At 32.9% G+C, this 23,359-nt stretch overlaps 1 protein-coding gene across 1 annotated transcript in view; it reads right to left on the bottom strand.

The window, feature by feature from the left end:
- The window catches only part of LOC139485312 (sodium- and chloride-dependent glycine transporter 1-like), a 62,306-nt gene that overhangs the window by 34,486 nt on the left and 4,461 nt on the right, over positions 1-23,359 (bottom strand). Inside the window, exons 2-4 of the mRNA XM_071269725.1 lie at positions 9,333-9,432; positions 8,446-8,632; positions 7,805-7,936 (exon numbers count right to left, since the gene is read on the bottom strand). Of these exons, the coding sequence (XP_071125826.1) occupies positions 7,805-7,936; positions 8,446-8,632; positions 9,333-9,356 (343 nt within the window). The 5' untranslated portion in view covers positions 9,357-9,432. The remainder of the gene's footprint in view (positions 1-7,804; positions 7,937-8,445; positions 8,633-9,332; positions 9,433-23,359) is intronic.

The raw sequence follows: 23,359 nt of genomic DNA, 5'->3' as shown, positions 1-23,359 counted from the left end.
AACTGCGCGGCAAATAATTTTGTTTCTTCAAAATATAACATTAGTTTTTTTGGGTTACATGGTGGAAATCTTGCTTCATATATTTTTTAGGAAAATACCAAGCCCCCCCCCCCCCTAAGGTTATTAGTAATTTCCCATAGGGTCCTATATATGAATCACAGTTCGGACATCGCGGCCATCCTTATTGGTGGGCGGGATCACCGGATACAAAATCAGAGTTACCCATCCTATAGTCATTCCACAAAAGTTTGGTTTCAATAAAGAAAATAAATCTAGACAATAAAAAAATTTAACGGATTTTCAAAAGGTACCTACATGTATATTAAGCTAGGATTCGACAGTAGTGGCCGTCCAGTTGGGTGTGCAAGGCCGTCGAATACAATTCTTATTAGCACCTATCAAATGATCATTACACCTGCATGAGATTAGTTCTAATTTATTAAAAATTTCCAGATAAACAGATTTTTATAATGAATAACCCACATGGTCCTATGTTAAACAAAGTTCGGACGTTGCGACTATCTTGGTTGGCAGAAAGTTTTTATTTGAATTTGATGTCGAAGGACTTTTAAGAAAATCACAACAACAGCACAGGCGGCCACTGTAGAGTCTTTAATAAATTTGGGAATTTATGATTTTTTTTTATTGTCTTATGTTAATTTTTTTTTATTTAATGTATCCGAGTACAAAATTAGCAAATCACAAACATTAAAACTACACTATTCGATGCGATTTCTTTAATAAATCTTCAAATGAGTAGATTCGGTAAGGCCACATTTTGGTCCCATATTTTTGTGGTATTTTCAAAGTGCCTCAAAATCGCCATACGAGAGTCAAATCAAAGAAAATATAATACTCAACAGAAAAATAGTCTTTGCTGGTCAAGACATTGTTTCTTTGTTGTGTTTTGAATTCTGCGAATTTATAAAACTCATGGAAAATATGTAAATTTGACAGCTCCATTTTAGCGAACTTAGCAAATTTTATCAACAAACTTATATTGATCTTTATTAAAGCAACATTTGAGTATTGAATCAGCACAGTTTCGGTTTTCTCTTAATCAGTTCAAGTTTGGGGCCGACACCAATTCTTTTCAAATCATGTCCTTTCCTGGAAAATGTACATGTATTTTAATCATCAAATTTGCAGTCCAGATCGACGTGATTTGATTTCATCTTATCCACTTATTAATTAAAATAAGAATTACAAATATTGCTTACAAAACATGCAGACACACATTGATTCAGAATGTGCATCGCCAAACAAAGTTGAGTTTAAAGCAATGCCGCCGGATAAGGTCCTACATATGAAAATCTTTTAAGTTTTTTGTTTGCAAAAAATCCTGATGCTCTAAGACAACTTTCATGCATTAGACGATTGCTATTACTATATTTTGGTTAAGCTTTGTCCGGTCGTTTTATGCCTTTTAATTTCTTTTAAGTATTGTTTTCTCCCCTAAACGAAATAAATGGTTCATTCTGGACACAGATTTTTTAGCGCCTTATTGATTTGGTCATTAATTCTTTATTTGATAGTTTACTTTTGACATTTGCGCCTTGCAATGGAGAGACAAAACAAATACGGAAGGAGATTTAAAAAGGGGTTCAAATTATCAGATGACTTTCGAACACTGACTATTGACAAATGTTTAGAATATGGTGGTAATTCGGATAACCAAACAATACCAAGGGGTACATTTTCAAAAGTGTCGGAGGAATTAAAGGTGACTGACTTTTTCGTGAGAAAAATGTGGAAACAGTTCTGTATAGATAAAGAAATGAAGTGTAAACCTCACAAAGGACTGCAACCGAAATTATCAAATCCTGATAAAGAATACATTCTTGCAAAGAAGATGGAAAAACCAACTATTAGTTTGTCTGAATTGAGAGAAAAACTCCTTCACAACTCTGTTGTGCCCAATAATAATGTTTCCCGAATGACAATCTGCAGAGTCATTAAAAAAGATCTGAATATGACGTTCAAAAAGGTGTCTCGGCCTAAGGCAGAGAGATTTACTGCTGCAAATCTACGTTACACACAAGCTTTCATTGATCATATACAAACTTTAGATGCAAATAAGATTCTTTTTATGGATGAATCGGGTTATGTGGTCACAGTTGCTAATCGAACTAGAGGCCATTCGGAAGTTGGAACAAGATGTGTGGAGGTGGAAAGATACCATCCGAATCCTAATGTCACCTTGAATTTGATCGTCGGACTAAATGGGAGAATGTATCATAACTTTGTAGACGGAACATCCGATACAAACACATACTTACAATTTATGGGAGAAGCATCGCATGCCAATACGGAAAATGGAATCTCCGTTATTTCTCCTGGGGATACGATAATCGTTGATAATTCACCTCTACACAGGAACCGGGCAGAGGTAACTCTTGCAAATTTCTTCGCGCCGATGGGTGTAACACTGATTTTTATGCCTGTTTATTCGCCTGATCTCAGCGCGGCAGAGCCAGTTTTCATGAAGTCGAAAACAGTTTTGAAACAAGAACGATTTCAAACTATCATTAAGGAAAATCTGAAATTTGCTGTTTCTCTAAGTTTGGGGGAAGTAACCACATCAGACACGAGAGGGTTCTTCAATGGGACAGGAATGTTCAATGTTTGATTTATTGGTTATTGTCACAGTGAATAAAAAGAAAATAAAAGCGTTCATATATTCTTTATATCGTCTGTAATCTCTATACTTTCGTTTCCATGAAAAGGCAAATATAGCTTACGTTTACATACAACATAAGAACGAATTGCACTGTACATGCTGTAGTTTATAGATAGTTTCTTTGAAAGTTGTTATAAAGAATTATTTGCATCACTGTATCCAGGTTCATTTAATTTTAGAAATCACCGATTTTTAGCAGTGCGATTCGAATTTATGTTTACTACCACAGAAACAATGACTGCGACTCAGATAAATTCATTATGAATACTGAATAGCATAAATACTCATTGATTGAATAACATTGATCATGACTTTATCGGGGTCGCATCCATCGTTTCTACAATAAACATGACCTCATCGATTTGCTCAATGTAGATATTATATACTGCTTGCACTGTGAATATTTATTGGATTCAACACTTATAGTTTTTCTTTCGTCTGATACATAATACCCCATATCTTTTCTTTTTCATACCTATCTGTTTATTATGTCCCCGGGATTATGTCAATCATACATTGTTGCAATACCGACATTCTTGTACTTTGTCACAGAAAAATCTGAAATAAATTTCCTTCAAATCGAAGTAAAAATACAAATGTACCCTTTAACATTTGAAATGTTGAAGACAAAATTGCTCTATATCTTAAGTTATTAATTGACGAATATTTGAAATTTAAACCTCTATAAGATGTGATGTACGGCATTTCATTTTATCATTGGTAATGATCAATATCCGACAGAGAAGAAATATTCATAGTGCTCAGAAAGTTTTCGTAAATATTGTTAGATACCACTAATCGTTCCAACAATCAAGAAAACAGAGACAAACAGGGGGAAAAATATGAAAATGAAAAGATATGACTCAAGTGTTAGCAAGTTCAGGGGGACGGCACTCAATTTACAAAAAGATAATTGATGTTTTAAGGAACTGTAGAGGTCTCCACATGTTTTCAACAAGGGTAGAATACAAAACCTTGAATATAAAAGCCTCGAAATCCATGATACTTTCTCTGTGCGGTAGTTATCTCTACAAAATCCAATCATGTACACGACATATAATACATGTATATTCATACATGTTTATTTAGAAACTGGGAATTTATTTTTGTTTCCAGACAGAATTATAAGTTTATGTATAAGTGCCTCCATTCACTGCACAATTGTAAATTGTCTTCCCAAAGACCAGCAAAAATAAATGGCACGAGTTCACGTAGTCATAAAAAAAGTCGTATAATTTACGTTATCGAACAAAAAATCAGAAATATATACGGAATATTATATGTGAATGGTTAGGAAATCCGTTTCCCTTACATGTTTTAAAAGTCAAAGAAAAATGTTTTCCCTGATACAAACGTTTATTAAAGAACCAGCTTTGTGTAACATATAGACAAATACTATCAAGACGTCCGTCTATAAATCTTTTTTTTTCTGTTCTGACTTTGAAGAAACGACTACTTTTCGCCCAATCGAAATGGTGCATGGACATATTTTGTTTAATATTATTACAATTATTTTCAATATTATCGGTATAAAACATGAATATCGACACATGAAAGTTTGTCAGCATTGTCAATCTTTTTAACGTTAGTGTACCAATAGTTTGGTCACTACCTCATTAAGTTTATCGATAACGTAGCTAATTTTGACGGTAAAGAAACATCAATTCGATCACTTCTCTGTTACGGGCTATATTATAGTCCAATATCCAAAATTTAAATACATGGTTAGATTCAGCATATCAAAGAACTATGAACTCTATGCAAATTCATAAATATAATTTTGCGCTTTAAAACATGTCTGCATATTTTTTTATATAGGCACTTAATTGCTTTCATTTCTATTTCACTTTCATATCTATTTTCAATGTTCATAATTTTCTAGAAATAAAATATAAATTTGCACATATCATAGTAAAGGGAACCATAGAAGGGCTACCACAATATATACACAGAAATATTTACAAACGTAAAATATGAAAACAAAAGATATTGCATCTCTATCTGCAATGTGAAGTTGGCAAAGAAAATAAATAAAGCTGGCAAAATAAAACATGTAAGCTGCATTTGTAGCTGACGACATATAATATGGTGCAATTGTTTTCAGTAACAAATATAACTCATTTGTTAATATATATAATTAATATCATAAAATTATTATTGCAGTGCATTTTTACCTCGGTATTTTCAATCGACTAAATGATATATTTTGTATTAATATTTGTGCAAATATCATCATAATTATGTATAAAACAAGAAGAAGAAAAAAATGCATCAACATAAAAAGAAAAACCTCCTCAAAGGCATTTTCATAGCAAGTATTTGACACTGAGAAAGTTTTATCATTTACAACACGTTTAGTTCATTTCAGTGCAGAGTAAAAAAACATTTTCACTCCCCAAAAACATAATTACTGATAAAGAAAAATTTACGACTATTGAAACCAGCTTTATACGACCGCAGAGGTTGAACCCTGAACAGTTGCGGCAAGTATGGACACAACATTCAAGCTGGATTCAGCTCAAAATTTGGATTGTGATTAAATAGTTGACACAGCATAGGTTTCTGACACAGAATGAATGTGGTGTAATGAACTTATAAATTATTTTATTTTGCCTTTGAACAATTCACTTTGCTGTTGAATATCAATCCTCTCAAAAAAATGTTTGAAGAAAGTAGTAGGTCCGGTAAGGGCCGATTTTGGCCTCAAATTTTAGGTTCATCTAAAGAAAGATTTTGGACACTTTTTAAACACTTAAGTGTCTATTTCAATTGATTCAATTCGTGTATGTGAAAGATTTTGACTGATTTAGTCATTAAAAACGCTCCGATTCAAGCTTAAATATGAAAAATCTATCAAATATGCCAGAAACCGTCACTTTTCAGATGGTTTTTGTCAAAAATGAAAGTGGCCGCATTCGTGTTCATCCTCAACCTTTTATATATATGTTATGTATTATCATCAAATACAACTTAGATTTCAATATTATGAATGAACACGAATGCGGTCACTTTCATTTAGGACGGAAACCGTCTAAAATTTAGCTAAAATGCTAAAATTGTGAAGATTTCCTAAAAATTAATCTGAAAACAATATACTGCAAACAAATCTTCAGAATGAAAGAATAATAATAATAGTTTTAGTTAGTATCACGGATTTGTTTTTCTCAATCGATTTATGACTTTTGAACACCGATACATTGTATACTACTGTTGCCTGTATTCATCCAACTAAACAAAACATGATAACAAACTATATCAGTTTCTGATTGCATTTAAGAAATATGTTTGGTCCCCATAGCTGCCATTAAATATTGCATTCAATGCTACTATAAACGGAATCAAGACAGAATATGCAGTGTTTGTCCCTCTTACAAATATATTCAGAACAATTTTCAATTGGACATTCTAACAAACATTATTTCGCCTATTATGAAGAGAAAAGAAGAATAGTGTTGTTTGTGGTATTTCATCATGTTCATAAAGGTCAGAATATGATTGATATAATTGTCTTGACCAATACACCTTACAAATGTACTTACTAGTACCAATGTATATGCTGCGCATATTTTTTCTTAAATGTTTATTTGATCAATATCGTCAGAAGGATTGATTGATTGATTGTTGTTAGCCACTGGGAAATATTTCATGGCATGCATATTCTTGACGAAACAAATAACCTTAATTGCAATAACTGGATCGATCGAGATCGGATTGAAGGAAAGAGGGTATGAATTTCACGGCGAAAATGATCTGTTTGATAGGGTAAAAAAAATAGGACATTCTCTATCTTAATTCTATAGTACACTAAGTGTATTTCAATTGTCACTCTAGTGAAATTATATTGTTACTAAAAGAACTTATATAGGAAGTTTATAAGTACCTATATAGCTAACCAGCATTATTGAACGACTTTTGTAAAAAATAAAATATTTCAAGGTTTATTATAAAATTTTGAAAAATGTAACTGCTTGTTCGTCCCCTAGTTTAAACATATTTCATTGCCCAAAACATTGACAATATGATCAGACCCAAGTTTTTCAACTTATAACGTCTTCTCCATGCATTCATTCATCACCTAACCATCCACTTCTAAAAGTTAGTACAAATAATGTGAGTTTAACTGGTGAGTTTCTAGTCAAAATCCTCCGAAGTATCTAATCCATGCATCCAAATTCAAATCATGTCAATTAATCAACTTATAAAATGCTAACATAATTATAAATAAACACATCATAGATACCAGGATTAAAATTTTATATTTACGCCAGACGCGCGTTTCGTCTACAAAAGACTCGTCAGTGATGCTCGAATCCAAAAAAAATAAAGGGCCAAATAAAGTAATATAACTGCAACATTACAGACGTCTCCTCAGAAAGGGCAATCAACATTAAACCAATCAGTCTCATTATAACCTTACAGTTGCCCAAGTGAGGGCAATCAACATTAAAGCAAGCAGTCTCATTATAACCTTACAGTTGCCCATGTGAGGGCAATCAACATTAAACCAATTAGTCTCATTATAACCTTACAGTTGCCCATGTGAGGGCAATCAGCATTAAACCAATCAGTCTCATTATAACCTTACAGTTGCCCAAGTGAGGCCAATCAACATTAAACCAATCAGTCTCATTATAACCTTACAGTTGCCCATGTGAGGGCAATCAACATTAAACCAATCAGCCTCATTATAACCTTACAGTTGCCCAAGTGAGGCCTATCAACATTAAACCAATCAGTCTCATTATAACCTTACAGTTGCCCAAGTGCATAAATCATATGTGTCCATGTTACAGATTAATGCAGAAGTCGACGTCATCAATAACATTAACGGTACCAATTTTCCTGCACCAGATGCGCATTTCGACAATACATGTCTCTTCAGTGATGCTCGTGGTCAAAATATTTGAAATCCAGCAACATTCCCTATATAGCAAGTTTTACTCATGCGCAGAACACCAAAGCAGTGACCCTGCTGGGATCCAAATTGGTTAAAAAGATTCTTCTTTAAAACTATTTCTGATGGCATTCTTTTTCTTATTGCTAGGTACAACATACTATTATGGAGTCAAAGTTATAGTCTGAAGCCAGATTAGCGAAACAAATGTCATGAAACTAATAACCTACCTTTGAACAGCGGACATATTCTCCATATTGTAATAGGACTGAGACTAGCAAACTGTCCAAATGATACTTCCAAGAAGAACAATGGCACACCACACAAAAACAGAAATATTGTATATGGTATAAGAAATGCTCCTGAAAGATATAATCGAAAAAGTTCTTTAAAACAAAAAGTACTCCAAAATTTAATGGAAACTCGATTTATTAGTTTTCTTATGTCTTTTTTCTGATTTTTTTATATTGAGATAAATTTACAAAATCAAATCATATATTGGTTACACGGATACACAAAATATGCATCTTTCCTTGTTTTATTTGTTGAATACGTATACTATATTTGCAAGGTAGCAGTTTTTTCTTGTTTTGTTTTAAACGTATAATTAGTGTGCAGGAAAACGAAGCTACTTTCTAATTACTAAATCAAACGTAACAATATCAATTTTTGAAATATTACTACATAGTTTGTTTTTATTTATTTTCCTTAAACAAACCGACAAACTAATGCATTCTGGTATATACATCTCTCGGAGACCTTGCACCTAGGACATATTAATTTCATCCCGAGGTCAGGAGGGCATGGGGGATAATTACTACACAGAAACTCTCATTGTACATAATTTAACTTTTGTAGTTAAGTAACATACCTCCACCACTTTTATAGCACAGGTAGGGGAATCTCCAGATATTCCCCAAACCAACAGCGTAACCAACCAATGACAACCAAAAGTCCATCTTTCTTGTCCAGTTTCCACGTTCTTTGTTTTCATCACTGTTTTCTGATACTGTAGAACATCCGTCCGAAGAGGAGGACTCGTCGTCATTAAATTCTTTCTGAAAAATCAAATTAATTGAAAATCAAACTTTGACAATTTACGTTATTGGATATGGTAATTTACTTTATATTTTTCAAAAATTTCCGAACAACACTGTTTTTGTTGAATAAGAATTAAATCAGATCCAAATATAATTATGTCTTAACCATGCTTACTTACTACCCAAAGCAATGCAACACCCTAAAACGATGAACTTATCAATTTAATTTTTAAGTTTGATAAGAATGGTCACATAGAGTTAAATTATTATTTTACATTATGATGCAAAATTGACCTTCAATTTTGATGTAAATATTTATTTGACGCTTCGGTGAATACCATCTTTCGATAATTTCAGCCATCACATCATTATGTTTACAGCATTATGAGGGTTCATTATCATGATTATAGAAAAGAGGTCAACACTATTTAGTAAAAAATCTTTTAAATTCATACCATTTTCCTAATATGCATGTCGGATATTAAGTAGAATCCAAGTCCATGTGTTTATACTAAGTGTATTTTTTTTCAAATTTGATTTTTAAAGATTCCCCATTGACGCATGAAGACGTCAAAGCAAAAACTAAAAGCGTCATAATTAATTGAACTTTTATATAGGCAGATGCCTAGAAAACTGTTACATGATATGACCAGTCAAACCTTTGAAGATATCAATTTCCCGACCTCCCGTAGTATTCTGAAATCGCTTTAGGACTTACCGCAGCTTCTGTCATCTTATCCATCTTGTATTTATAAGTTAACAATCTCTTCAGTATTTGATCTGTATCACTTTAAAATAGCATCAAAATTCAGTCAATACTGCAAAGAAAAAAAGAACTGCATGTATATTTCTGGTTAGCACTGTCTATGTAGAATGATAAAGTGTGTTCAATAATATAGTCGGTAGCTATGTACCAATACGCAACGTGTTGATCTGTAATGTTATATTTTTATCTTCATGGCAAAGGGTAATATCTAGTCTGGACTGGAATGGAATAGACTGGACTGGACTTGTTGTACTTGTTATCATCTTGTTTATTATGGCTGTACTTGATCTGGGAATATAGTACTAGACTCAATGCAGTTTTTTTTCAATAATATGATTTGAATTGATAATCTGCCGGTCATAAGAGGTTGCATTAAATGATGACATTCGGCCTCCCAGATATGTTTTTTTTTCTATTAAGCTGTAGATAGGAATATCATCGTCATTTGTCTTGTATAAGGCAGACACTAAGGTCGGACAAGTATCCTATATTGTGTATTTTTATGTGTGTAATACATGTATCACCTTGTTCGATTTAATTTTTTGAAATTTATTATTGTGTACTATGTGTCACGTATGAAATCTGACCTTGTCTTTAAAAGTATGGTTGTTATTTTATAAATATATATTTCATGTATTTTGAGAATAGATGCGATATATATAAAGGTCATATCGATCAGATGTCAACAAGCAAAGGGTGTGTAAATGCCAATAATAGAAGTGGGGTCAAAATCAAGAAAGAATATATATTAATTTTAGGTGTTGTTTGGAAAATAACTTTTAATTAAAAAGAGTTCAGCGTAATGATAAATAGTTATTAAAGGTATCAGGCTTATAATCTAATACGTCATACGCGCGTTTCGTCTACATAAGACTTATCAGTGACACTCAGGTTAAAATAGTTAGTAAGCCAGACAAGTGAAAAGTTGAAGGGCATTGATGATTCAAAATTCCATAAAGAATGGATGGAAACATTTTTTTATACAGCTAAATATAACAATGAATATGACTACATGAATATCAACACATATGTAACAAAGGCCATTAGCAAAATTACAAAATCATAAAATAAACTTAAAAATGGAACATGAAGAAAAAGTAAAGTCACAAAAAACTGGGAAGTCCCTTATCAAATGACAAAATCAAAAGCTCAAACAAAAGGTAATCAGTATTGTGTATTTGTTTCATAACATTAAGTTGAGGCAAATCTAAGTTAGAGAACGGAAACGAAACATTTAGCATTTTTTTCCATTTGTAAAGGGGCATAACTCTAAAACATAAAAAGTGATACAACAAAAATTTTAACTGTAGTAATAAGCATTGCGTATACGTTTCATATTATTTGGTTCAGGTAAACTTAAGTTAGAGAACGGAAATATTTATAAAGGGCATAACTCTAGAACGGTTGAAGTGACGATACAAAAATTCAAACATAATCTGTATTTTGTGAAAATAAGCATTGTGTTATAGTTTCATGCAACATTTGGTTAAGGCAAACAAGAGTGAGAGAACGGAAACTAAAAATTCAGCATTCTTTCCATTGGTAAAGGGTAATAACTCTAGAACGGTTGAAGTGATGGCACCAAAATTCAAACTTGATCTGTGTTTCGTGTTAAAAAAAAGCATTTTCTGAAAGTTTCAAAACATTTGGTTCAGGCAAACTAAAGTTAAAGAACAGAAACCAACTTTGGGGAGAACAGTTAAAAAAATAAGACGTTTATTTAAAATAGTGAATGCTTTACAATCTTTGCAGTCAAGTCGCAGAGTCCGGTTCAGTCCAGTCCAAGGTTCCAATCCAAGACTCCAGTCTAGCCCAGAGATTACACTACGCCATATTAGTCGATTAAATATATATATATGTATCACTTTATAAGTGTATCCAATGTTATATATTGTTGGCAGTATCGCTCATCACCACCATTGTTTAAATAACATTGACAAGTTTATAAACATCACTGCCTGCTAGATACATTGTTACCCCAATGTGCAACTAGAAACAACATGCAGTACTGCAAGGTCACAATTAAACGCACCAAGTCACACGTGTAACTGTTTTGCAATTTTTATTTATTATAATATCATATTGATATAAGCAAGTTAAAAACAATAACTTTTGGAATTTATTTGGAAACAAACAAAGTTCAATTAAAATATTTGTTTTAGTATTGTATTATAATTGAGATAGCTAAATTGGATTAAAAGCTTTGGAAACATTTATTGTAGAAATTTGAAAATTACAATTGTGTTTACAAGGCTACCTGTCGCCAGGTAAACGGAAATGAATAAGAAAAAAAATCTCTACGCATCAATCAAGATTTGTGCTATAAAGTCATTTATTGACATATGTCCCTCCTAATTTTTTCAGACACTGTTCTTTGTAATTATGGAAAATCATGTGATAACTAAGAAAACTATTCTTCGCCAAAGCTGAAATTTATATTGTTACATATATCCGATGGTCAAAAATCATATATTATTTCGAATTATCGAACTCTATTCTTTGCATTGTGTGGCCCTTAATTGGAAGAAATATGTCTTTCTTTATGAACATGACAATATCAAAATTCGTCAAATTGTTTACTATTCTTATGTTATCCTTAAGTTCGTTCACATGGTGAAAGTTTACACGTGCATGTTAATATGCACCTGTACAAATGTGTTTATGTATGTAAATGCAAATGTACAATGCGTTCGCAGGAATGTATTGCAATGTATACACAAGGAAAGAGCTTAATCCACACTCAATAACTGCAAATAATTTCGTTACGTTTTTCATGTTGTATATATACCTCCCTAAAGGCTTCGGATTACAAAATGAGTAACGATGTAAAAGAAACGGATGTGATATCCTTATTTATGCTCAAAAGGTATATAAACATGATAAACGAAAACAAATATCACAGGCACCAACACAAATCACGAATTATGACAATCAGGTAAAGAATACGGCGGGGTTTTGATATATTTTTGTAGCTATCAGCCCTCCTACAGCCTAGCACAGTGGTGTTAAAAAGAGGCGAAAATAACTTAAGTGTAAACGTTGAAAATAGACTATACTCAGATGTGCGTGCAGCGCAAGACTGATTTTCTCGCTGCAACACCATTTAAGTTTATGGATTATTATGATTTAAAAACATATATTGAGCGCATGCAAACAGGTTCAATATACGCCTGTTCCAAGTCAGGATTGAGCATGTAACTCTAATGTGTCAATGTTTACTTTGGTTTTCGTGTATTTCAGGTTTTGTCATTAATAAGGCCGTTGGTTTTATCGCATTTTATCATGTCGGGACATTATGAAGTATACAGTGTTGGCTTTGTTCACTGTTGTGCAGATATATTTTGATATTACTCAAATAACATTACTTTATGGGTAAAAGTAGATGGAGCAAAATGCTATCTGAGCGAAATAAGACAGAAATTGTCACTTTTCTTCTTTTGAATGCACTTTAGCAAGTAGGTTAATGGATTTTGTATACTTTTCAGCATCTTTTAAAGACATTTTCCATTTGCATTGTACTTTAAATTGAGGTGACATTGACCCCTTTTAACCATTTGTTTTTGTTGTGGTCATATCATGCTACACTTGATATTTTATAAATGACTTTTTAATGTAGTCATTTATGTTTTGAATGTTTAATCATATACTACATGTAGCTATAGCCTACAGCTATGGAAGTTAATTCACCATAATAGACAAAAGTTATCATTATTAGTAAAATACATGTTTTCCAAGCAACCTTTTGCCTTCTCACGTTCTAACATTAATTACTTAATGGTTTCCTATTGAACCGAAGTTCATTGTTTGCCTTTGCATTCCTTATAATGACTTGAAATAGTATGCATTAAATAAGTAAATTATTATGCTCATGTGCAAAAGAAAGAAATCCAAAAAAAAAATACTAGAGAGGAATTGAAAATTTTTCAGATAATTAAGATAGTTACACAACATTACAACTTTCTGAAGTCATGAATATTCATATTCATATTCTGGAGTTTGAAACATTGTTAAGCCCAACTAAGCAAGACAAATAATAATTATCATTCAGTTATCTTCGCAATTCGTTGAGTGAAATTAATTCGTTACGCTAGCAATTGTAAATAAAAATTATGTGGTTAAAAAAATCAACTCTGTTAGATCAAATCCTGGATGAATTTTGTCTAACATTCTACGATCATAATCGTCCAGATTGGTTTGCCAAAATAGTAACTGCGAAATGCATGTTGTACAAAGACAATGATGAATATCGTGTAAGGAAAAATACAAATTACCTCTTTTTGCCTTTATGGTAAAAAGCTTCAAGTCAACCTAACCAGGTGCAATATTCTGACTCCTTGTCAACCATTTTATAAGACGCGTACTTAGTGGAGAAATATAAAAAACCTATTTAAAAGTGTTTTATGATCCAACACATTTAAACATTTGAGGCGATCGTTCTACAACCGATGCGTCTAGGGTACGATGCGGCTAGGGTAAAATGAGGTTGCACTATGAGGGATAAGCAAGATAACAGAAATTGAAGATAAACTGCTGAGTCATGAACATGATGAAGACGAATGGGAGTGGTATGGTCCTTGAAATTCAAAAACATGTATGTAGGTCAACAAGAACATGTCACCTTCAGGTCAATGAATTTCATGCTTGAATTAATAATGTATGGTTCCATTTTTTTTAAATGATAAATAATTTAATACATGTCGAAAAATCTTATTTTTCTTATTTTCGACATGAAACTCTAAAACTAGTACATTATTGAAATGTAACAGTCCTTCATAATGTAAATAGTCCGTTAGGAAGCAAGGCTAATCTAGGTTCAACGGAAAAAGACTATAATGAGACGTTTAAAATTCAATTTAAGTTCCAGTTCAATATCCAAGTTACTCGTACTGGTCTCTGTATACGGGGACAGGGAGCGTGACGAAAACTACAGCAGTTTGTTAATATTTTAATTGTTTCTATCACAAAATGGAAGGTAAAAAGTCGCACGAGCCAGTATCAATTATTGATTATGTTACAATCTAAAATGTTTGACCTTTCAGAATGAATTAAATAGTAATTTCCAATCGTAGACAATAGCACAATATAATGGTAAGACGCAAATCGGTAATGGATTTCAACAGCTACTTTTTTCTCTCGTTACGGCATTACATTCAGTACTAATGATTTTCAAGAAGTGATATAACCATTTGTATACAGATTCAGTCTAAAACTTTGGATAATTGAATTCGTCGAGTTGTTGTCTCATTGGCATATACCCTACATCTCCTTTTACTTATATTCGGGAAATCTTATAAACTATCCCCGTATATATGTAAGAAGTACGCCGACTGTTATTTTCTATAATTCACCTTTAATCTATTTAATAAAAGCTATTTTTGACATGTTTCTTGAATTACCTCCATAAGTTACTCTGGAGACAAGTATATTTATTTTGTAGTTTCCAAAATAAAATACATAAAACATTGAGAAACATTAAAGGACAATCTAAGTAACTGAAAATTAAAAACAACAAAGTACCATTCAATAATCCTCACACTGGATACTAAATTTATATAATACTCTCAGGCTGACTTCCATCAGCAGTCTCACGGATTCTAAGGTAGTAATATAAACGTAGGTTACAAATTGTAGTGTGCCCGACAGTTATCTATATCTAAATTAACCGTCATCAGTTATACTCGACCAAAGCCTTAGCAGAGGCGGATTTAGGGGGGGGGAGGGGGCCCGGGCCCCTTTGAGAAAAAAATTTGGTTGATATAGAGAATCACTGAATCGTGACGGAAACGGACCCCTCAAAGCAAGCCAGTGGGTCCCACTTATGAAAATTTCTAGATCCGCCACTGCTTAGAGACCAATTGCAGGGGAGTATCGAACGCAAATGGGACTTACACAAAACAATATTAACTATACGGAGGAATAAACTCTGCCTGTACAATTTGGTGCATTTACTTAAGATTTCAACAATCTAAATATATCATAAAATTGCGCAAATATTGGAATCATGGCTATTCGACGGAAAGTATACGCTCTTGGCTAAATCTACGGACCCATGTATCATTGCGCATGCCACGTCGACGTGTGTTACTGACAATGCCTGCGTCAGAGATTAATTACATCTATGATTTAACAAAATCAAAACCTAAAATGATGTAATGCTTATGAAATATAAACCCTAAGCTGAGAACTTCACATTATATAATGCCGTATGAGACCGGAAAAGCACACACTACATATGTGTATTTGTTTTCTGTGTCGGAGACTATTTTAATTATTAAATCTGGTTCGAGTTGCGTGTGCGCTTTATTTAGTAAATATTATATTAAGGTATTTTGTCATGCACTAGACCATTCCCACGTATTCGCTTATAACAATAGGCTGAGTTCACTTGAAACTCTACAATCGACTTCAGAGTTAAGAGATTATCACGTGAACGCAGAGTTGATATTCGGAACAACTCTAAGTAACTCTAGGGTAAGGCCCTGACCAAGCATAAAAAATAAAATATTCTCATTGCTTTGACATCATTCAAAAGTTTCTCGAGTTTAACCCTGGCTCGGTGAGGGTTGGAACCAGGATACGCGGGGCTAACTCGAGTGGTTCAAGTAAAATCGGCCAATATCAATGATATCCCTAGAAGTGAACAGGAACAGGAAGTGAGATGATAGATAATACCAATTAAATTTCTGATCTGTTTAAAATATAGTGTTATCTTATTGTCGTAACTAAGGAAGTGAGATGATAGATAATACCAAGTAAATTTCTGATCTGTTTAAAATATAGTGTTATCTTATTGTCGTAACTTTTATATGATTTTTAAAGTTTGTAGTCAAAAACCTTTTCAATGATAAGTGTACTTCCGGGATTTCCGAATGTTGAATTTCTAATCGAAATATACATTTCAGTTAATATTTTAAAGACTTTGTCTACTGGTATATTGTTGATTTCTCTAATTATACTCAAGGGTTTGCTGTTTTTATTCATGTCATCTCTCCTAATTTGTCACTTGAAAAAAATGTGTGTGTTATCACCTTTAAAGAAAGGTCTTAATATAAGATTATAGTATGCAAAATGCCACGAAACATTGTGTTAACTGATTATTAGGTGTACTTAACCTTGGTGTGATACTACTATGTAAGGTTGTGATGAAACAAAACAGGGGTATAATGTTAGATACAAGGCAAGGGTATGATAATACAAAACAGTGATGTGATAAGCAGTGGTGTGATGATATAAGACAAGGGTGTGATGATATAAGACAAGGGCGTGGTGATACAAAACAGAGGTGTGATAAGTATTGGTGTGATGATATAAAACAAGGGCGTGGTGATAAAAAAACAGTGGTGTGATGATATAAAACAAAGGCGTGGTGATACAAAACAGTGGTATGATAAGTATTGGTGTGATGATATAAGACAAGGGTGTAATGATACATTTTACAAAACAGTGGTGTGATAAGTATTGGTGTGATGATATAAGACAAGGGTGTGGTTATACAAACAGTGGTGTGATGATATAAAACAAGGGTGTGGTGATACAAAACAGTGGTGTGATAAGTATTGGTGTGATGATATAAGACAAGGGTGTGGTTATACAAACAGTGGTGTAATGATATAAAACAAGGGTGTGGTGATACAAAAGAGTGGTGTGATAAGTATTGGTGTGATGAGGTATAATACAAAACCGTGATGTGATAAGCAGTGGTGTGATGATATAAGACAAGGGTGTGATGATACAAAACAGTGATGATTTAAAATAGTGATGTGATAAGCAGTGGTGTGATGATATACGAAAAGCGTGTGGTGATACAAAACAGTGGTGTGATGATATAACAAAAAGGTGTGATGATATAACAAAAAGGTGTGATGATACAAAACAGTGGTGTGATAAACAGGGGTGTGATGATATAAGACAAGGATGTGTTATTACAAAACAGTTGTGTGATAAACAGTGGTGTGATGATACAAGGCATAGGTGTTAGATCTGGCTTCTTATTTCTTCTGTAAGACTTGTTATTTGTTCATAGAAACTTGATATATTTTAATTCAAAATAATAGCATATCTTATTATTTTTTATTAATCTTTTGAGATGTTTATTTCAAATATGTATCAATGTTCTCACAGATTCGTTTAGCCCTGTGCTCAGTATAACAGAGGTACTTCTCTGTGACGATTGCAATCAGGTCTTCTGTTGTTATGATGTATATAATTAAGTTGTACATATTATTCTTGTCTTGTAAATAAGCTAGTACTTTTTTGTTTGCATAACATTTAAGCAAGTACATATGTACCTACCATTTTTTTTTAGGGTAATGTAGGCAACATTTTATTGACATCCAACTCTACAATCCAATTATGCTATAGTGAACTGGAAAATCAATACTGGTATTTGATCAAATGTAATTTCTCTTCGAAAATGCTTCTTTTAGAACCTTAGTCTATGGAAAATCGACAACAAAAGTTTAGAGAAAAATAATTCTATGCTGATGCTTTGAGAAGACATTCAACACGTAGCATTATAGATGTATTAGTAAAATGGTTTTATGTGGCAATGTTTCGAATTATATCGTTAAGTCTAAAGCTAAAGCAGAATCAATTCAAATGGCATGGGATACCCACAAAATTGATTGATATATGCAGCAAAGATTAACACATTTAAGGTGAATGCCCTTCAGATCAAAGCAAATTCAAAGCGAGATACACCAGGTCGAAAATATATAGCGCCAATATAAACCTCTTGAACTAATATTGTTACAAAACTTTTTTTTTTTTACTTTTTTTTTAAATACTTTAGGTTAGACTGACCATCAATTAAACATTTATCTGTTCAACCAAGTTTTGCAATTTCCATAGCTTTCTAAATATTTTACCTTCAGTTTAACTTCATAGAAACCAGGTATAGCCTGAATTATACATGTATCAGCTTTCTGGATGCCAATTTTCAACATACATTTAAAGCCTTCTAAGAAAAAACTGACCTTCAAAAAGAGGTACTCCAAAAATAACCCCTGGTTTTCTGGAAATCTTAAATTAGTATACTGTGGAACGCATTAATCTTCAATTTTTAATACAAACTCATAGACAAGTAAATTTTGACTCAAAATGGTCTAAATATAATTCTATTTCACCAAAAGTTTCATTTTCACAAAGGAGTAGGTCCGGTAAGGACCGATTTTGGCCTCAAATTTCAGGTTCATCTAACGAAAGATTTTGATCAATTTTTAATCACTTTTAAAAGTGTCTATTTCATTTGAATCAATTAGTTTATTGAGAACATTTTAACTGATTTAGTCATTAAAAACGATCCGATTCAAGTTCAAATATGAACCAGATGCTCCGCAGGGCGTAGCTTTATACGACCGCAGAGGTTGAACCCTGAACGGTTGGGGCAAGTATGGACACAACATTCAAGCTTGATTCAGCTCTAAATTTGGATTGTGATTAAATAGTTGACATAGCATAGGTTTCTGACACAGAATGAATGTGTTCTAATGAACTTAAAATTTTTGTTTTCTCTTAGAGCAATTCACTATGCTGTTGAATATTAATCCTCTCAAAACAAGAATGTGTCCTCAGTACACGAATGCCCCACTCGCACTATCATTTTCCATGTTCAGTGGACCGTGAAATTGGGGTAAAAACTCTAATTTGGCATTAAAATTAGAAAGATCATATCATAGGGGACATGTGTACTAAGTTTGAAGTCGATTGGACTTAAACTTCATCAAAAACTACCTTGACCAAAAACTTTAATCTGAAGGGGGACAGACGGACGGACGAACGGACGGACGAACGAACGGACAGACGGACGGACGCACAGACCAGAAAACATAATGCCCCTCTACTATCGTAGGTGGGGCATAAAAATGTTTGAAGAAATTTTCTTTTTTATTTATGAAATTTCAAATGAGAAAAATTGAACCCAATTTTTTTAATCACATCCCCTTTTCCCTTATTCCAAAACTAATCTCAATTAAAATTTCTAATGGAGTTTGCAACAATTACTACTCATTTAAATACATCATAAAATATTAAGATGTAAAAAAAACTGCTTGTTATCACTGAATGTTATTTATTATAATTTATCAGTTGGTAGTAAAAAGTGAATATACATTGTATATTGTATATAACAAAGATTTAAGTTGATTCTGGACAAAGAAAGATAACTCCAATTAAAAAAAAAAATCTTGCTATTGCACAATATTTTGCAATTAGATATTTCTTGCTTACTATTCTGGACAAAGAAAGATAACTCTAATTAAAAAAAAATTTGCTATTTCACAATATAGTGCAATTAGATATTTCTTGCCATTGCGCAATACTGTGCAATTGAAAAGACTTGCTATTGCACAACACTTAATATAATAATTTTAGATCCTGATTTGGACCAACTTGAAAACTGGGCCCATAATAAAAAATCTAAGTACATTTTTGGATTCAGCATATCAAAGAACCCCAAGATTTCAATTTTTGTTGAAATCAGACTAAGTTTAATTTTGGACCCTTTGGACTTTAGTGTAGACCAATTTGAAAACAGGACCAAAAATGAAGAATCTACATACACAGTTAGATTTGGTATATCAAAGAACCCCATTTATTCAATTTTTGATGAAATCAAACAAAGTTTAATTTTGGACCCCGATTTGGACCAACTTGAAAACTGGGCCAATAATCAAGAATCTAAGTACATTTTTAGATTCAGCATATCAAAGAACCTAACTGATTCATTTTTTGTCAAAATCAAACTAAGTTTAATTTTGGACCCTTTGGACCTTAATGTAGACCAATTTGAAAACGGGACCAAAAGTTAAGAATCTACATACACAGTCATGACAGTTAGATTCGGCATATCAAAGAACCCCAATTATTCAATTTTGATGAAATCAAACAAAGTTTAATTTTGGACCCTTTGGGCCCCTTATTCTGTTGGGACCAAAACTCCCAAAATCAATACCAACCTTCCTTTTATGGTCATAAACCTTGTGTTTAAATTTCATAGATTTCTATTTACTTATACTAACGTTATGGTGCGAAAACCAAGAAAAATGCTTATTTGGGTCCCTTTTTGGCCCCTAATTCCTAAACTGTTGGGACCTAAACTCCCAAAATCAATACCAACCTTCCTTTTTTAGTCATTAACATTGTGTTTAAATTTCATTGATTTCTATTTACTTAAACTAAAGTTATTGTGCGAAAACCAAGAATAATGCTTATTTGGGCCCTTTTTTGGCCCCTAATTCCTAAACTGTTGAAACCTAAACTCCCAAAATCAATCCCAACCGTTCTTTTGTGGTCATAAACCTTGTGTCAAAATTTCATAGATTTCTATTAACTTAAACTAAAGTTATAGTGCGAAAACCAAGAAAATGCTTATTTGGGCCCTTTTTGGCCCCTAATTCCTAAAATGTTGGGACCAAAACTCCCAAAATCAATACCAACCTTCCTTTTGTGGTCATAAACCTTGTGTTAAAATTTCATAGATTTCCATTCACTTTTACTAAAGTTAGAGTGCGAAAACTAAAAGTATTCGGACGCCGGACGACGACGACGACGACGACGACGACGCCGACGCCAACGTGATAGCAATATACGACGAAAAATTTTTCAAATTTTGCGGTCGTATAAAAATCTACCAAATATGCCGCAACATGTCACTTTTCAGATGTTTTTTGTCAAAAATGAAAGTGGTCGCATCCGTGTTCATCCTCAACCTTTATATATATTATGTATTATCATAAAATACAACTTACATTTCAATATTAAGGATGAACACGAATGCGGCCACTTTCGTTTTACACGAAAACCGTCTAAAATTTAACTAAAATGCTAGAATTGTGACGATTTCAGTAATTAAGCATGACTTTATGGTGCTAGTACCCGATAAATGTGCATTAATATGTCAAAAACAGCCCATATTTATGTAGAAGAAGCATTTTACTGTATAATGAATGAACAACTAAAAGTTTACATTTTAACAATTTTGTAAAACTGCTATATTTTGGGGCCAAAAAGTGGTCTTACTGGACCTACTCCTTTGTTGGTTAGTGTAAGTAAACAAGGACATCAAAAGCACTATTTTGTGTCAGAGTAGGGGGAGTAATTGATGGTCTGCACCTTTGGTAGTCCTGACCGGACAAGTTTTATAAAATTATTTTAGTTTAACACAGCAACTCGTATCGTACAGGAAAAAGGGGGTTCCAACCCCCGGAACCTCCCACCCCCCACCCCTGGATCCGCCACTGCTACATATGTGTGTCGCAAACAAATATAATCGGAGAATTTCGCTGATCATTGCCCACATAAACAGTGCTATACACTAAGCAGGTTATTTCTACCCGCGAGAGAACCCGACGGCACTCTCGGTTCTGATTGGAGTTCTATTTGAAAGATTCAAATAAAAATTTAGAATGGAAATTGGGGAGGTGTACAAGGGACAACAACCCGACCAAAGACCAAAGAACGAAAAACAGCCGAAGGCCACAAACACAACGAGAAAATCCTGCACCCGGAGTCGTGCTTCAGCTGGATACTAAACAAAAAGTATACATGGTCAACTTACATCTAGGAAACAGTCAACCGTTGGCGGCCTTCATTCCTACTTGACCTTCTTTACAAATTCTACCTCAATTTATATTGTAAATGTGATCTCATAACAACACGAAATATTTGCTACTGGACTTGAAACTAAAAAAGGTCAGTCTAAAAATAACCTTATTTTGAAAGTCAAATATGGATAGACATCCTCGTATGCCTAACCAATAAAAAGTTTTAAAGTATGCAAAATGTATGCAAGCTTAAGTGCATTTTGGGCGTTAGTACTTTTAAATGTTCAACCCACAAAAAAATAGAATAAGTGATTAATATTAATCTATTCAAAAACAAATACAGTGGCGGATCCAGCCATTTTAAAAAGGGGGGCGTTCCCAACCCAGAGTAAAGGGAGGGGGGTTCCAACTATATGCTCCCATTCAAATGCATTGATCGGCCAAAAAAGGGGGGGTTCCAACCCCCGGAACCCCCCTGGATCCGCCACTGAAATACTATCAACAAGGGAACAATTCATGAATGATTCAATGATTTCACAAAAATCAATGGTGCAAGTGCTTGTTTTTTTAAACTTTAGTCTTAGAAATTATATAGAAAATGTTGATTTGTCATGTACTGACGCATGGAACACCTAATGCTTTTGATATATATTTGTGTATAACCATTCTTCCTGGTATTGATTAACTCGCAGAGTCTTATAAAATATAGGTTAAAGATCAGTAAAAAATACAGTTATAAGATTATTGAAATTATTGAAAATTACAGTTATAAGATTATTGAAATTATTGAAAATTACAGTTATAAGATTATTGAAAATTACAGTTATAAGATTATTGAAAATTACAGTTATAAGTTTATTGAAAATTACAGTTATAAGATTAAAATAAGAAAAAAAGAATGTGCATTACATTAACATGCATAATGATTTATTTGAACTATGATCTCGCATTTAACATTTCCGCATTGAAATGAAATTTACATTATATCATGAACATACATATGTACATAGATACATATGTACATGTAAATGTGCATGATATTTAAACCTATACTATCTGTTGAATTAAGACGACGGCATATTGCACATGCTGTTTCAAACAAATCTACCATTTGATTAGATCAAACCGATGAGCTTTCGATATTTGTTTCTTCCAAGTTTCCTACTGACTCACACAAAAGTCCTATCGATTTACAATTCACGTGACTCAATAAATTCTTGAATAAGCGAGAGAAAATAAATTCTAGCTTGTTAAAAAACACATTATTTTCCTTCCCGAGACTTCAAACTATATTTCACCATTTCTGGTGTGTTTTAGATTTTACGTTGAAAGAAAGTAAAAGAAGGAAAAGGTGATAATTTTATATTTGAAAGACTATTTGTTCAAAGAAAATGATATCATGTTTATTCCTTCAAAAACACCGTCATTAATGTGATG

Source organism: Mytilus edulis, chromosome 8 (genome assembly GCF_963676685.1).
Source record: "Mytilus edulis chromosome 8, xbMytEdul2.2, whole genome shotgun sequence".
NCBI lineage: Eukaryota > Metazoa > Mollusca > Bivalvia > Mytilida > Mytilidae > Mytilus > Mytilus edulis.
This window is presented reverse-complemented; position numbering and strand designations above follow the sequence as displayed.